Genomic DNA, 16945 nt, shown 5'->3' with positions numbered 1-16945 from the left:
GATGAAGGGCTTTTTTCTGGCTTTGCACGACTTCAGCCCTGCCCCGAGGAGCCTGTTTCGAACCATCCTCGCCGTGCACTTCACCCCAGCTGCCGTTTGCCATTCTTTTTGGAAATCACTTGATGTCATCCTACGGTTGTTGAATGACATTCAAATGAGTTGGCGGTCATCCTGGTCAGTGGAAAGCCATTTTCTGCCAGTCTGTAGCTTTGTTGTCCCCAATGTCTGCTGCTTGACCTTGTTCTTATGAACTGACGTCTTTGAAATTTTAAGGATGGAAGCAACGTGACGCTGACTGTATCACTCTGCCAGTAAAGCCAGAATTGAACCCTTCTTTTCCTCACTCAAAACTTTTCTTTTCAACTCTTTTGGCATGGTCAATGGTTATTTTTTTGATTCCAATTACTTTTGAGGTACTACTAGTACTGTTTTTCCCATCCTGCTTGTCCTATTGCAAGAGGATAGTGATGACCACAGCAGTGGTTTTTATACTTTTCCTTGTTAAATAAGATTCGGTTCAGGTCATCACCCAATCAGTACCTCACTAAGTAGAACGAGGTGTGCCTGTGTTGGAATTCAACAGACACTGGAATGGCTGCCATACATGTAGAGATGCTGATTTACATTTTTTTTGGAGTGGTCTCTTATTTTTTTCCAGAGCTGTGTGTATATATATATATATATATATATATATATATATATATATATATATATATATATATATATATATATATATATATATATATATATATATATATGTAGGAAGCCTGGTGTTGGCGCAGTAGTTTGGGCAGCGGCTTGGGATCCAAAAGGTCCTGAGTTCAAGCCCCGTTGGGCCACTGAATTAATACACCAGGGGGTTGACTCAGCCTGTCATCCTTCCGAGGTCGGCGAAATGAGTACCAGTGTACTGGGCCGGTGTATACCCCGGTTAAAATAGGTGTACCATATCCCTGTGTCGTAAGAGGCGACCAGGGTTGCGTCAGGAAGGGCATCCGGCGTAAAACTTGTGCCAAATCACTATGCGGATCATACGGATGATCCGCTGTGGCGACCCCTAAAAAGGGAGCAGCCGAAAGAAGATAGATATATATATATATATATATATATATATATATATATATATATATATATATATATATATATATATATATATATATATATATATATATATATATATGAGCCTGGTGTTGGTGCAGTGGTTAGGGCAGCGGCTTAGGATCCAAAAGGTCCTGAGTTCAAGCCCTGTTGGGCCACTGAATTAATACACCAGGGGGTTGACTCAGCCTGTCATCCTTCCGAGGTCGGCAAAATGAGTACCAGTATACTGGGCCGGTGTATACCCCGGTTAAAATAGGTGTACCATATCCCTGTGTCGTAAGAGGCGACCAGGGTTGCGTCAGGAAGGGCATCCGGCGTAAAACATGTGCCAAATCACGATGCGGATCATACGGATGATCCGCTGTGGCGACCTCTAACGGGAGCAGCCGAAAGAAGAAGAAGATATATATATATATATATATATATATATATATATATATATATATATATATATATATATGTACATACTGTTACGAATTTACGCTCGCCCGGCGTGCGAACGACCGCGTTAACTAATAGCGGCCGGTTCGCCCACCGAACGAGCAATTCAGTCGTGACTTTCCGGGGCAACGCCAGAAACCAGTGACGGGTGGGTTCTTAATTCCACCACGGCCCAGTCCGTATTCTACCCACGCGAAATAGGGTCAATCGCCGAATATCGATATACCTAAGTACTCGCGCGGGTAACCTACCGAGGGACCATTCCTCGGCGGAGGCCTGCTTGGACACGAACCGCTCAAGTGATCCGTTTCGTTCTCAGATAACCGAGCGGGTATTATCGCCCGACCTCGCCTGATCCGATTCTATTTATCGGGTATTTAAAACCCAACTAACATTCTTTTCCTCTGCAATGCAATATGGCATTTCAATAAGGGAAAGAGGACACGACGAATGGGTTAACATTTAAATCAGCACATTTATTACAACTACACATGTATACAGGAACAATCATGCAGTCATGCAGGTATTCAAAAACACTAACATGCACGTATACCGAAAAAGCAATGAATGCGGCACGCGGGCAAGACAAAGCGCTACAACCGTCTATAAGCAATTATCAATGTACAGTCACTTACACAGTTTTACTTACGGGACTCGGCGCCACAACATTCATTCAAAAGAAAAGGAAAAGACCCCATCAAAGGCAATGGGGTCAGGCTGGGCCCGTAGACCTTTATGGCGTGGGACTTGGCAGACCGAACAAGTCCCACGAGACCGTTGCAGGTTACCTGCACCCTCGTGGTGCTTTGTGGTGTGAGCCTCGATGCCCCGTCCCCACGACAGCTAGCGTAGCCACGCCTGAGCTCGGGCCCTCCGCGTGGCCGGCGAGCTTTCTCTGGCTCTCCTCACACAAGCACGCAGGTTCGCGCGACACCGCTGGCAGAGCTGCGCCTCCAGTCCGCATCTCCTTCGCGACGCCTGGACTCTCCACCGACTGCAAGCTCCAACGTACGGGTCGCTCCACGGACCGCTTCTCCACAGACGAAGACCACCAAGACTTCCACCCAACTCCTTCCACCAAGACCACGAGAAGAGAAGAGGAGAAGAAGAAAAAGAAGACCGACTAGGCGCTCTGCGTGCCCTTATATTCCCCACGCTCCGCCCCTCTGCTCTCGCCCCACCCTCCTTCTAGAACATGCGGGAAACTTCCAGAAGGGAGGCGTTTTCCACTTACAACCCTCTCGCCCCCCCCCTCGCAGCGCGCGGGGGACGAGGAAATCGTTGTGATGACCCTGCAGCCTAGGGACATGGCCCCCACCCTACTTCACCTTTGACCTCTGGCTCGAATCGCACCTCCCCCATACCAAAGCGCGGGAAAATCCACGCGCCATCGCAAGTCCTTATTTCCCATGGCGTTATTGGAATCCCTTGTTCCTTTTCCTTGGTAGAGACAGTTTTATAAGCGGAGAGGGTTGCCGCGGGGTTGTGGAGAAGGTGATCGGTAGTGGGCGTAGCGGGGAAGGTGGTTAGGTGATTGGCGTAATTGTGGTTAGCGTTGTGGTTGAGGTGATCAGGATGGCGTGGTTTGTTGAGAGGCGCGTGTGGTTGTGGTGGTGGAAGGACGGTGGGTCTGAAGCGGTTGTTTGAGAGGGATGTTGGTGGTGGTGATCCAAAATAACGATAGCGAAAGAAAAACGGCTATCTCAAAGATCACAGCCCTGTGACACGAATAAAATCCCATTAAACAACGGTGGGGAAATCTAACTGAACACGGACTTATCGGCATAACTAACTAAGGACCTATATGGTGTTCTGCGAATTTCCACAGCCATAACAATACATATATATATATATATATATATATATATATATATATATATATATATATATATATATATATATACATATATACGTGATTTTTGTACTGGCTGTGATTTTTCCTTTTTTCTGTGATTTTTCTGATGTGCTGGCTTGGTGTCCATCGGCAAGCAAAATTTCAGCTTTCTTCATCACCCAGAAGGTACTGATCATTAATATCAGTCAGTGAGTGAGTGAATCAGTCAGTGATTAGAAAGAGCTTTATATATTAGATATTTGTAGCCGCCTTCTACGCCACTCTATATTCAGTATATATCCATGATTGCGTAGAGGTACACACACACACTTCAAAGCTGTCGAGCCTCAGTTCGAATCCCGACCCAACTATATTGTCATTCCAGTGTTTCACATCCCTCTGATGGAAGTTAAACTCACTACTAAGCTGTCCAGCCTGGGTTTGAATGCCAACCCACATTTACACTCTCATCCTGGTGTTTCAAAGGCAGGGTGATTCATCAATGTGAGTGCCGTCCCTCGGATGGACGTTAAACTGGGTTTCCCATCTGCTGGCATTTGCTGGTGGACATTAAAAATCCCACAACATTCTGCGTGGAAAGTAGTTGAGCTGTTGCCAGGACCACGGCCACATTCCAAATTCCTGCCCTAACGTTAGTGAAACATCAGGCTTGGCCAGCTGGTTCATGAAATATTTTAGCCAACCCCACTCAAATGTGGGAATAATTATGGCTGTTAAAGAAAAAGGAGATATAATGGTGGTGAACTTCTTCGCACCATTCGGCACGTAAACTGGCGGGAAGTTTAATTGGCTCAGGGATACAATCCTGGACGCTGTCGGGCCACTACTTTGACACATGATACGCAGCTGGCTTATCTCAGGAAACACTCACTAATTTTACTGACCTTTTCAGAATGTCATGCTCAGTTGACCCTCTTGGTGTTATTTTAGCATAGCTGGGACTTGAACTCATGACAGATCCTAAGTAAACTTCCTTAACTGTTAAGCAACCACCAAGTTTAAACTGGCACTATAAAGTTCCACTATTAACTAAAAATATCCATCCTGACATAGCCCGCTTATTGCTACCCTCTGTTTTCTTGTTCCTGATGTCATTCTTCTCTACAATCTGTCAAGCTGCTTTCTATGCCACTTGCTCTCACCCTAGCTAGTTTCATTTGGACTATCTGATCCCCAAACAGGTGGGAGCACCTTATTTACCAGCTTGGCTGCCATGCTGATCTCATCCCGTACGTGGTCTGCAAAGGGGATGTTGTGGAGAATCGCTGTCCCTCCTACAATGCAGCCTTGTAGTGATGCAAGCTTGGCCTAGTCAAGCATTGGTGATTTCACAGTTCTCCAGGTAGACCGGTAGATGTCCCAGCCGGCAGCGGATGACAATCTCAATCTACTTGTGGCCAGAATGGGAGGTTCAAAGTCGAGAATTTGATGAAAAGCTGGGAATTCACTTTGCCTGGTCCATAAGTACACATAATTTTGAAACCTACAAATATAAGGCAATTTATGGTTGTTTACTGGTAATTAAACTTTTCGATTTCATCCATGAAATGAATGTATATGTATGATATCAGGAAATAAATGTTTATTCTTGATCCTGGCCTCCATTTGAATCACTTACTGTATTGTTTTTTTTTTTTAAGTTTCTGCATATCTAGTGTGCAGCAACATGAGAAGGTAATGTTGAAAGACCATTGACAAATTACATTAGCTATTAGACTTGTTTGCAGATCATGAAGCTTAGGACTACCACTATCACACAGGTATATTGACCAGTTCTCGATGGGAGAATGGAGCAGACGAAGGGTGGATGTCGAACTTAAAACGCACCAAAGTGCCAACACTAAGTGTTGGTGTCGGCCTTTCAACTGGTGGAGACAAAGAACATTGGTCGGGGATATGACTAAGAGGATTTACTCTGAGTTGGAGCTCTGAACCTCGATAAGGGAACCAATGGGTGTGTGTGTACTTGTTATGGAATTGTGGGTAATCCAGGACAAAAAGAAAACTCATTCACAGTTAAAACATAATGATGTGCTTCAAATGAAGTTTGGTTGATGAAGAATCACTCCAGTCGTCTCTCCAGCTGTTTCTGACGAAGGATGGATTCCTTGATGTCAAGACGCCGAGGCCTCAAGATGGCATTGAACACAAACTCAAAGTGCTCATTTGTTGTCATTGTGGTTGCTCAGCCAAGCAAACGAAATACACTTCACTCAATTAATGGTTGGGGTGGTGTGGAATAAGACTCGTGATGAAATATTGACTTGATGAGTGACTCCTGAAATAAACGAAAATGTCCTGTATGGAAAGGATACCTCGTTGAGCCAAAACGTGTCATGCAATGATCTCGGGCACCTCTTCAGCCCTAACGCTCATTGGCTCTCATCGACTCCACGGATTGGCCAATAATATTCACACGAGTTTCTTTCTTATCCTCGACCTGATGACTGCTATTAGCAAATGCAAAGAAAAACTAGATATTTAGTCCAGTTGCCAGGTTGAGTACCTTGTTGTTGCGAGAAGTGTATTGTTTTTTGATGGTTTTGTACTCGCATGGTTCTATAGAAAAAAAATTAGCTTGGTTGCCGGAGTGGCAACCTTGCGGAATTCCGATAATTTGCATAAATCCAAGATGGTCACCATGGACGGAGGTGGAAAATAACTTTTCAACCAATCAACCTACAATCACGTGTGATACATTTTTTCCGTATAATTTTGAGGTGAGGAATCGATTTCTGAGGTCAGTTGTGTGGTTCGGGATCAAATTCAGGGTCAAAGGTCAAGTTCAATGTCATTTTTGGACTATTGAGGGGTTTAAAACGTTTTGACCCCTGCATCAACTGCAGATCACTCCAACTCGATAGTTGATGAACTATGCCATTGATTCTAATCTCACCTCTTCTTCTTTTCAGAGAAACGTATGATGGCTGACTCAAGGTGTCTTCTCCCGGTGTGTCACGCAGGTGGAGAAGAAACGAAATTCACTGAGATCGGGATCAAGAAGCTCATCGCGTGCGCCAAATCCCGTGGAGATGGGGACCTGCAGGCTAAGCTACAGAACATTATTGATGTTGGTGGAGATGCGGCAAGCATAGCCTGCCACAAAGGTTGCAACTGTACTTATACATCAAAAGAGAAAATTGAGAGAGTGAGAAAGTCACAGAAAAGAAAGGCTGAAGATGAGGGCGTAAGGACAACTACAAGGTCTCATATTTTTGCAGATCTGATTTGTAGCTGACAAAGGTGTGTTTGGAGTACAAACGTGATTGCATGTTCTCTAGCGAGGAATGTTTACCCATTGATGATAGACACCCAGAAAGATGGGACCGCGTTCGTGAGTGTATGACCGAAGAACGTTTTGACACAGAACGTAACCCACTCCCAACTATGAAAGATATGCTCCTTGATGTTGCTGAGCAGCGTAATGATGATGTCGCGAGAAGGGTCAAGTGGCACCTTGCTTTTGTTTCTGATCTACCTTCTGCCGAGTGCAAGTACCACGTCTGCTACTATAACAGTTTCACGAAAGTCCCCACATATGCTGATTTGCCAACTGGTAGTGCAGATGAAAATGCTCTGAAGGAAGTCATCGAGTACATGAACCGAGATAGGTCCAGAATATGGAATAGTGTTGAACTGCATTCCCTGTACTTGGATCGAGGTGGCAAGCTCGCTCGATGTGACATGTTTAGCAAGTTGACTGACTGCATGAGTAAGGATGTCATCGTTGTTCGGGTAGATGGCTGTGCTACCATTGTTGGTTTCCGTGAGTTCGTTGCTAAAAGTCTCAAGATAGTTAAGGTAGACGATACGGATGAGAGGAGCATTGCTTCCGTGGTGAGGCAGATCAAGCATGAGGCACGGTCGGTCAAGTACAACAGTGCGAATTACGACCTATCAGAGTTTACACAGGCCAACACAATCAAGGCGACCAGCCCAAGTTTGTTGAAGTTTGTTTCGGACCTGGTCTTCGGTGGTAAAGTGACCAAGAAATCTCTGAGCCTGAGCCAGTCAATTCAGAGTCACGTTACAGGTACCAGAAATCAGACAACATGAGGACTGGCCGTCAAACTGTTGCACTGGCATGGCAGTTCCGAACTTCTCAAACTCCTTCATGAGCATGGCTTCACGACCTCATACGATGAGGCCCTGAGATTCCGAAAATCGGCCGCTCGTCCACGAGGTGACAATGCACAGGTTCTCCTCCAGTTCATGGGGTTGTGTAGAACCGTCAGCATCATCTTCACGTGGTTTGACAACTTCAATCTCCAGGTATTCACACCCAATGGTCGACACACTACCCATGTCCTCTCACATGAATTCCAGCAACCTCATCCTGCAGGTATGCTGGAGTATGGCCGCGCTAAGCCAGGGATGCAGACCATACTCGCAAAATCTGCTGACCAGCAGGCTCCACCTGAACGTGGCATCAAGAAGTATGGGTGGGAAATAAAAGATGGCACCCCAGTACCAGCAACCTCCGATCAGCCCCCAGGACCCCAATATCTTATGGATGTAGTGCGGTGCAGCTGTAAGGCGGCGGTGAAGGCGTGTGGCACTGAACGTTGCAGCTGTCACCATGGAAAGATATTGTTACGGCTGTGGAAATTCGCAATACACCATAAAGGGTCCTTAGATCAGTTATGATGCTAAGTTCATGTGTAGTTAGTCCACACCTGTTGTTTAGGGGGAATATGTGTGATTCATCCGGGCTGCGACGCTTTGAGTTAGGCATTTTTCTTTCTCTGTCGTTATTTTGGACCATTAAGCCGCCAACAACTCAAACACCACCACCTTCACCTCTTTACCTCCACAACTCCATACCGCAAACATCGCTTCACCGCCATTCCCAAACGATGCCCGCCAACAACCAAACCACCACAGCAAACCCCCCACCACCTTCACCTTTCTTCTTCCACAACCATCAACCGCACCACCAGTCAACACCGAACGTCGTGCTGTCCAGGGCCTGTTCGGTAATTGTTGCCGAACGCGTCAAGCCACGAGTGCACATGCATTCCTTTTAGGAGAGGAAAACGGATCAGGAAGGCTTCACGCCCCTTTTCTTCCATCCAATGACTGAACATCGGGTGGCATGGCCCCGCCTCCGAACCCGCTGTGAATGCGTTCCTTTTAGGAGAGGAAAACGGATCAGGAGAGGCTCACGCCCTTTTTTCTCCGTCCAATGGGCGGGCGGCGGGTGGTGTGGCCCCGCCTCAAAGCGCGTTTTGATCCGCGAATCTGCATACAAGCTCCTCCCCCAGTCTATAAAGACGTGAGAACAACGCAGCTCGTGTGTGGAGAAAGGGTTGCAGAAAGGGGTGCAGAAAGTGGCGCTAGTCGGAAGTCGTGGAGTCTGAGAGGTTGTCGTTGCGGGGATCGGACGGATAAGGGGACGGAGCTCGGAGGTGAGGTCGAGGGACGAGTCGCGGCGTGAAGCAGGGACGAGGAAGAGGGCGCAGGGGCGAGAGTTCGCTGGAGTCGGTGGGGTCCCGAGACCCCGCTAGCGGGACGGAGCATCTGCCATTCCCCTCTCCCGACCCCGAGCATCAACAATCCCCCCCCCCCATCCGTGCTGAGATAGCGCCGGTAATCCCATCCATTCCCCAACCCAACCGTGGTGCTGACCAACACGTGCCTGCGCGACGCACGCCCAAAGGAGCTCACCGACCATACCAGGGGCACGGAGTCAAGCGCGTTACGTGGACATTGCGGCTAGGCCGCCATCACGCCACGAGAGCGCGGTTAAGACCCCTTCGGTCTCGTGGACCTGGCCGATCACCCAGGTCCCACGTTCATTTGGTCCACGGACCTGTCTGCCTCCTTGCCTGTGAGGGTGGCTTGTATTTTCTTTGCTTTTGGTGTAAATGTGTGTGTGTGTGGCGCCAGTCTACGAAGTAAACCCGTATAAGTGCTTGTACATTGCGTTATTCGGTTTTAACTCTGCGTATTGTTCTTGCTTTGACTGTTATATGTGCGTTGCTGTATGGCTGTGAATACGTGCTTGTCCGAGTGTGAATAAAAGTGCTTGTCACACTGTTTCCCATTTTGTTGCGTCCTTTCCTCTGGTTGAAATTTCCATGTTGCATCACGTAAAGGATGGGTAGTGGGTTGAAACACCCGATAAGTAATTTGAACCGTGGAGGTCGACGATAACTCCGCTCGGTTATCCCTGTAGCACGGAACGAGCCGCTTAAGCGGTTCGTGTCCGGAGTCGACCTGCGGCGTGGTACAACTCCTCGGTACGCTACCCGCGCGGGTACTTAGGTATATCGACATTCGGCGATTCACCCTATTTTGCGCGGGTAGAATGCGGACTGGGTTGTGGTGAGGTTAAACCCCCACCCGTGGCTAGCTCCTTTGCGGTAGTTCCAAGAGGGTCACGACTGAATTGTCCGTTCCGGTGGGCGACGCGTTGCGATTCGAGTTACGTGGCTGATCGCACGCCGGGCGGGTGAAATTCGTAACACTGGTGTCAGGAGTGGGATTCAAATCCACCCCTTCTCCAACTAAATTCACGGGAATCAGACCAGGGGTGAGTGGAGCGACCGCCGATTCCCACCAAATTCGAGCGCATTAAATTTAATCCCTTAGGAGAAATAAGATGGAGTTTCAAGTAGAGCGGGAGCCGGGGGTATTAGAGATGGATGTAGAATGTGTAGAATCCATGGCTCAGGATGAAATCTCCGTGCAGGACATTCCCATTGTGATGCAGGAACAATTCCCCCCCCCCAACCGAGCCCAGAACCCGAAATGGGTGTGGCAGCGGCCGTGGTGTATGACACCTCCCCTCCCCCTCTCTGCCCAAACCCCCCGATCCTTGCCGAATCGGCTCAGCCAAGTGCACTCGACATGGCACAGTTATTTGCAAGGCTGGCGGAAATGAATAACGGATTAAACAACAAGATGGATGGAAATACGCAACAAATGAACGAAATAAAAACAAATGCGTGCAGGATGAATAACAAAATGAATGCAAATATGCAACAAATGAAAAAGGAAACAAAGGAAGAATTGAAGAAAGAAATAAAAAAACAACATGGAGGCAAATACGCAAACACTGCGGGGTGAGATGCAGCAAATGGGCCGAAGCCTGCAGGCGGGCATGAAGGCAATAGCGTGTAGTGAAACGCGGACAACGGCGGGCATAATGGCGGCGCCACGTGCTGGAGCGAACGAGCTGAGGGGGAGTGCAACGGATGTCCGGCCCGCGATGGAAGCGGGGGAGGACAAAATAATTTGGGGGACGCGTTGGGCGAGGCTAGTGACAGAGAAAGCAACAGTGACGGTGACACAGAGGGAAAAACTAAGTGGGGTGACTGCGACATGTGAGACGAGACACGAGGTGACGATGAAGGAAATAGAATTAACAGAGACACGAAGGGAGACGCAGGAGATAAAAGAAATAATAGTGGAGACAAGGGAGGCAATGGGTGAAGAGGTGACTGAGTTGGCAGGGACAGAGGAAAGACGGCACAATAAAGACGGGGTTAAGGACGAGCACACACACATTGAGGTAGTGGAGGACCATGAAGGGGAGCTGGCTGAATGTTGTGTAACCCGGTGCGAGCAGCTGGATAGCCTCCTTCGGGAACGGAGGGAGACGCTATTCTCCCTTGAAGCGAGTCACGACCAGGTGGGTTCGGTCGTGTCGAGCGAGCTTGAAGGGGCAACTGCTGTGGACGGGTGCACAGAGAGCTTGGGGGGTATAGAGACCCCGGGACCCCTAGTGGTGACGCGAATCCCCAGTGTGATTGTCCCGGTGTGTGCGGTGAAAGGTGTGAGTGCGCCCCCGTGTGTGAGTGGTGTGGTCACGAGTGTGCCGGAGTGCGTGCTTCCCAGCGCGCCGTATGTAGATGAAGCACCGCGTGTGAGTGGAACCACGTGTGCAAGGGAAATGGCATGCGTGAGTGAACGGCCGAGTGCAAGGGAGACCATGTGTGTGAGAGAGTGGTATGTAAGGGAGATGACGGTCGGCATGCGGGAGCACGCAGCCGAGTCTCCCGGTGTGAATGTAATGGAATGGTGTGTGAGCGTCGTGACACGCAGGTGTGCGTGGGTTGAATGGCGACGACGACAGCGACAGAGGGAAAAAGGCCGAGTAGCGGCCGTAGCTGCATTGGGGACCGCGCCGGGTTTACACAGCAGCGAGCGCGAGGTTCGTGCCATGCAATGCATGAGGCCGCCACGTGAGCGCTTGCGGGAGTGAAACCCGGTCCGTAAACGCCAGCGGTGGATGTTGCCGATCCCGCGGACAGACAAAGGTTAGGCTGGATGACGGATTTGGACCGGACGGGTTCTCCACGCGAGCATGTGTGTGAAGCTCTGACGAGCAGAGCACATGTGTTCATGTGGGGAACCCCTCGAAACGCGAGGATTGTTTTTTTATGCGCAGGGTGACATCATGGCTGCACGTGGGGTTGGAATCCGGCAGGAGGGCGAATTCCTGCCGAATGGTACCGTCCAAGAGGGACGAAGTACGCGAACAGCGGCCATGACGTCCCGCAAAAGGAACGCAGGTTGCGAGTTGCCGCGCTAATGCGAGCGCATTAAAAAAAAAAACCAAGCCTCGCTTTCGGGTGAACAGGATTCCCTGGGCAAGGGGTGGAAGATCCCCTTGGCAGGGTACAGGATGGAACTAGTTAGGGGGGAGGGTTAGTGATAGCTAGACCGGCTTCATGGGGCAGGGGTAAGTCCTCATGGGGCCCGTGGAATGGATTAGGTGGAGGGTTTAAGTTTAGATTTAGGATGGAAGATGGGAAATGACATTTTGAGGACAGTGACAGACTGTGGATGTGTAGTGGGGACGTAGCTTAGCTATGTAGTGTTAAAAGGAATGTGCTGCAGTGTAAGGGATGATGTGCGAGCACGAGGTAGTTAGGGGATGTAGTGAGTAGAATGGCAGGATTCAGCGATGGAGTGTGAGAGTTGAAGAGCGGAAATGTACTTGTTGGGTGAGTGAGGCCAGCGAGCCTGTGTGAATGGAGCGAATGTGGAATACATTCTGCGATGAGTGATTGGGGGGAGGAGTGATTCCCACCCAAGGGACCCCGGGGTCAGAGTAATGTGAGTTAGCTGGGTTAGACAAATTGAAAAATGAAGGTCGTTTTGTTGTTGGTGGGGAAGTAGGCTCGATACCCATTTGGAGGGGTGCAGGAGCCCTGTTGACGGGCTGGGAGCGTGGCTGCGAAAGGTGAGTATCGCTGAGTGGGTACCCCGGGCACCGGGCTAGTCGGCCGCGGTAGGCCAAGGGCCCATGGGGGGCCGGGATAGCGTAGTGGGCACGGGTGCGCCCGCATGATGCGGGGGCCCGGGGCGCCATTGGCCGTGTGGGCAGTGTCGTGGGCACGGGTGACCCTTGGAAAGGGGCCCGGGAAGCCAGCCTGCCATGTGAGCGTTTCAGGGGAGTCGCCATGGAGGGCACTCCCCGGTGTTTAGGGAGCTGGTAGGCTCGGAGGCAGTGTAGTGCCCGGAGGTGCCATCGTTGGGGAATTGGCAGAGGGTAGTTCCTGCCAAGGGAGTCATGCGTCCCAGCCGTGAGACCGTGTGAGGGCACGGAAAGAAAATTGGAGGGCATGGCCCGGAATTTGCGAGGACACCAACACAGGCGACGGGAATCTTGGTTGTTAGAACCAATAGTTTAAGCGAGAGGCGCTTGTTGAAAGCCCCGGGGTAGTTCCAAAGTTAAATGGATAGGGTAGATAGGAATTGTACCTCTCCGCACCATCCATCCCTTCGCTCTCGTTGTGGGCCGCTGGACCCACTTTGGGTAAAGATCGCTGAAGTCTGAGGAGGCATCTTGAGGCTTGAGTTGGGCCTCGACACAGGACGCTAGCTCTACCTTATTCCCCTCCAGGAAGGGAACGTAGGGGTTGGGAGTAGGCTCAGTGACAGGATAGGTTAGCCGAACAAGGACGATAAAGGGGGTTAGGGGAAGATTTATAGAAGGGAAGTGAAAATAAAAATAAAAACCCAAAAATAAGTTGGGGCTAAATTGGTTTTGACAAATTAAGGGGGTGGGTATGGACAGAGACAGGCAAAGGCGATAGGTTGGGAGGGAGATAGTCAGGTCGGTCCGAGCCCGCCTTCCGAGTGGCCAGCACCACCGCACTCCCTTCACCAACCTCCATTTCAAGGCAGAGGCTGGCCAACTTCATCGGCTGGCTGTTTGCTACAAGGTCTGTGCCGGCCGGATCGTCTGCTGGTGTTTACTGCAAGGCCTGTGCAGGTCATTTCATCTGCCGGCTGTGTTTACTTCAGCGGCCTTGCCATGCCTTGCCTGCCTGCCTTTGCCATGTCATGCTTGCTGCCCTCGTTTCGTTTTGCCCCGTTCTGTTATGCATTTCCCCACCCCTTGTTCATTGCCATGCGCGCCAGGATCGTCGCGCAGTTTGCGAGGACTGCCCTGTTGGCAGCAACAACACGGGCCTGCAGTGGCGGCCCGTGCACCGTGTTTGCGTCCATCCATCCATCCATTCATCCATCCATCCATCCATCCATCCATCCATCCATCCGTTGTGTTCATTGCGTGTGCCACTTGAGCTGGCACAGAGACTGTGTTTGCGCAGCTCATGCGCCGTTGTGTTCACTGCATCCATTTTAAAAGGGGAGGGGGGCCTTGGACTGCGTTTGAGCAGCCAGTCACGTTCCCTGTCACCTGCATTACTTGAGCCAGAGACTGCGTGTGAGCAGCCTGGCTCCCTGCTAACTTTTCTCTTTGCAGAGTCCATTGATCCTGGGCCATGGTTTAGTGTAACATTTATAAGGTTAAGGTGTTAAGTTGTGTATTGTATATGAGTACGCCCCTGGCATGTAAGTCTTAGCGCCGGCAATTTATTTAAGTCGTCTGTACGAGTGGGTTTGTTTAGTTAGTTACTCTGCCCGTAGGTTATTTATTTTGGGGACACGAATACACTGAATGTCGCACTCAAGGATCCGAAGGTAAAACGTACTCGGGGAGAACTACACGATGGCACACGAGAATTTGATGACTCGGGACAAGTCTGTAAAAAGGGAGGGGGTAGTGTTACGGCTGTGGACATTCGCAATACACCTTAAAGGGTCCTTAGATCAGTTATGACGCTAAGTTCATGTGTAGTTCGTCCACACCTGTTGTTTAGGGGGAATATGTGTGATTCATCTGGGCTGCGACGCTTTGAGTTAGCCATTTTTCTTTCTCCATCGTTAATTTGGACCATTAAGTCGCCAACAACTCAAACACCACCACTTTCGCCTCTTTTCCTCCACAACTCCATCCCGCAAACATCGCTTCACCACCATTCCCAAACGACGCCCGCCAACAACCAAACCACCACAGCAAACCCCCCACCACCTTCGCCTTTCTCCTTCCACAACCATCAACCGCACCACCAGTCAACACCGAACGTCGTGCTGTCCAGGGCCCGTTCGGTAATTGTTGCTGAACGCGTCAAGCCACGAGTGCACATGCGTTCCTTTTAGGAGAGGAAAACGGATCAGGAAGGCTTCACGCCCCTTTTCTTCCATCCAATGACTGAGCATCGGGTGGCATGGCCCCGCCTCCGAACCTGTTGGCAGCTACAGCGCTGTGAATGCGTTCCTTTTAGGAGAGGAAAACGGATCAGGAGAGGCTCACGCCCCTTTTTCTCCGTCCAATGGGCGAGCGTCGGGCGGTGTGGCCCTGCCTCCAAGCGCTTTTGATCCGTGAATCTGCATACAAGCTCCTCCCCCGGTCTATAAAGACGCGAGAACAACGCAGCTCGTGTGTGGAGAAAGGTGTGCAGAAAGTGGCGCTCGTCGGAAGTCGTGGAGTCTAAGAGGTGGTCATTGCGGGGATCGGAAGGCGAAGGGGACGGAGCGTGGAGGTGAGGTCGAGGGACGAGTCGCGGCATGAAGCAGGGACGCGGAAGAGGGCTCAGGGGCGAGAGTTCGCCGGAGTCGGTGCGGTCCCGGGACCCCGCTAGCAGGATGGAGCGTCTGCTATTCCCCTCTCCCGACCCCGAGCATGAACAATTCCCCCCCTCCATCTGCGCTGAGATAGCGCCGGTAACCCCGTCCGTTCCCCAACCCAACCGTGGTGCCGACCAACACGTGCCTGCGCGACGCATGCCTCAAGGAGCTCACCGACCATACCAGGGGCACAGAGTCAAGCGCGCTACGCGGACATTGCGGCTAGCCCGCCATCGCACCACGAGGGCGTGGGTAAGACCCCTTCGGTCTCGTGGACCTGGCCGATCACCCAGGTCCCACGTTCATTTGGTCCACGGACCTGTCTGCCTCCTTGCCTGTGAGGATGGCTTGTATTTTCTTTGCTTTTGGTTTAAATGTGTGTGTGTGTGTGTGGCACCAGTCTACTAAGTAAACCCGTATAATTGCTTGTACATTGCATTATTCAGTTTTAACTCTGCGTATTGTTCTTGCTTTGACTGTTATATGTGCGTTACTGTATGGCTGTGAATACATGCTTGTCTGAGTGTGAATAAAAGTGCTTGTCAAACTGTTTCCCGTTTCGTTGCGTCCTTTCCTCTGGTTGAAATTTCCATCTTGCATCACGTAAGGGATTGGTAGTGGGTTGAAACACCCGATAAGTAATCTGAACTGTGGAGGTCGACGATAACTCCGCTCGGTTATCCCTGCAGCACGGAACGAGCCGCTTAAGCAGTTCGTGTCCGGAGTCGACCTGTGGCGTGGTACAACTCCTCGGTACGCTACCCGCGCAAGTACTTAGTTATATCGACATTCACCCTATTTCGCGCGGGTAGAATGCGGACTGGGTTGTGGTGAGGTTAAACCCCCATCCGTGGCAAGCTCCTTGGCGGTAGTTCCAAGAGGGTCACGACTGAATTTTCCATTCTGGTGGGCGACGCGTCGCGATTTGAGTTACGTGGCCGATCGCACGCCCGGCAGGCGAAATTCGTAACAATATCATGCACTGTGTACTGCGCTTGTGTTTGTAGTGATGCCTGCTTCAACCCATTCAAGACTGGAGACGAAGACCAAGATGAAGTGGAAGAGGAAGGAGAAGCAGATGTGGAAGATGACGAGGAAACTGAACATCTTGATCTTGTATTCGGCTCTGATGATGAATGGGAGTGATCGCCGTTAATGAATAAACGCTTGACCACCATCGCTCTGAAAATTTTATTGTTATTATATTATTTCATTTTTAGCAAAAATGACCTTCAACTTGACCTTTGACCCTGAATTACAAAATTGACCTCAGAAATCGATTCCTCAGGTCAAAATTATACGGAAAAGAGGTATCACACGTGATTGTAAGTTAATTGGTTGAAAACTTATATTCCACCCCCGTCTGTGGTGGCCATCTTGGATTTATGCAAATTAGCGGAGTTCCCCAAGGTTGCCGCTCCGGCATCCAAGCCAAATTTTCTCTATAGACCCATGTGAGTACGAAACCATCAAAAAACAATACACTTCTCATTACAACAAGGTTGAGTACAGAACATATACGGGTGGCAAATGGACTAATTTACGATCATAAAGCGATCGTGAAGGGGAAGCCTCCCTTGGCTTAGTCTTCACCCACGATACAATGATGGCCATATTCTT

At 49.9% G+C, this 16945-nt stretch overlaps 2 protein-coding genes across 4 annotated transcripts in view; both read left to right on the top strand.

Moving 5' to 3' along the window:
• Positions 1-9438, top strand: part of AMDHD1 (amidohydrolase domain containing 1) — a 34932-nt gene extending 25494 nt beyond the window's left edge. For 2 of the 3 annotated variants that reach the window (XM_085853265.1, XM_085853264.1), the window contains one exon: positions 6361-9438. In XM_085853265.1, the coding sequence (XP_085709391.1) occupies positions 6361-6492 (132 nt within the window). In that variant the 3' untranslated portion in view covers positions 6493-9438. Of the gene's footprint in view, positions 1-4578; positions 4990-6360 lie in introns of those variants that run through there. The other variant, XM_085853263.1, reaches the window with a different exon arrangement.
• TRABD (TraB domain containing) overlaps positions 1-16945 on the top strand; it is a 197447-nt gene that overhangs the window by 94861 nt on the left and 85641 nt on the right. The gene's annotated exons all lie outside the window — the stretch shown is intronic.

Source organism: Eptatretus burgeri, chromosome 13 (assembly GCF_056783735.1).
Source record: "Eptatretus burgeri isolate ZD-2024b chromosome 13, Ebu_testis_v1, whole genome shotgun sequence".
NCBI lineage: Eukaryota > Metazoa > Chordata > Myxini > Myxiniformes > Myxinidae > Eptatretus > Eptatretus burgeri.
Note: the sequence above shows the minus strand (reverse complement) of the source record. Positions and strands in the feature narration are given on the sequence as shown.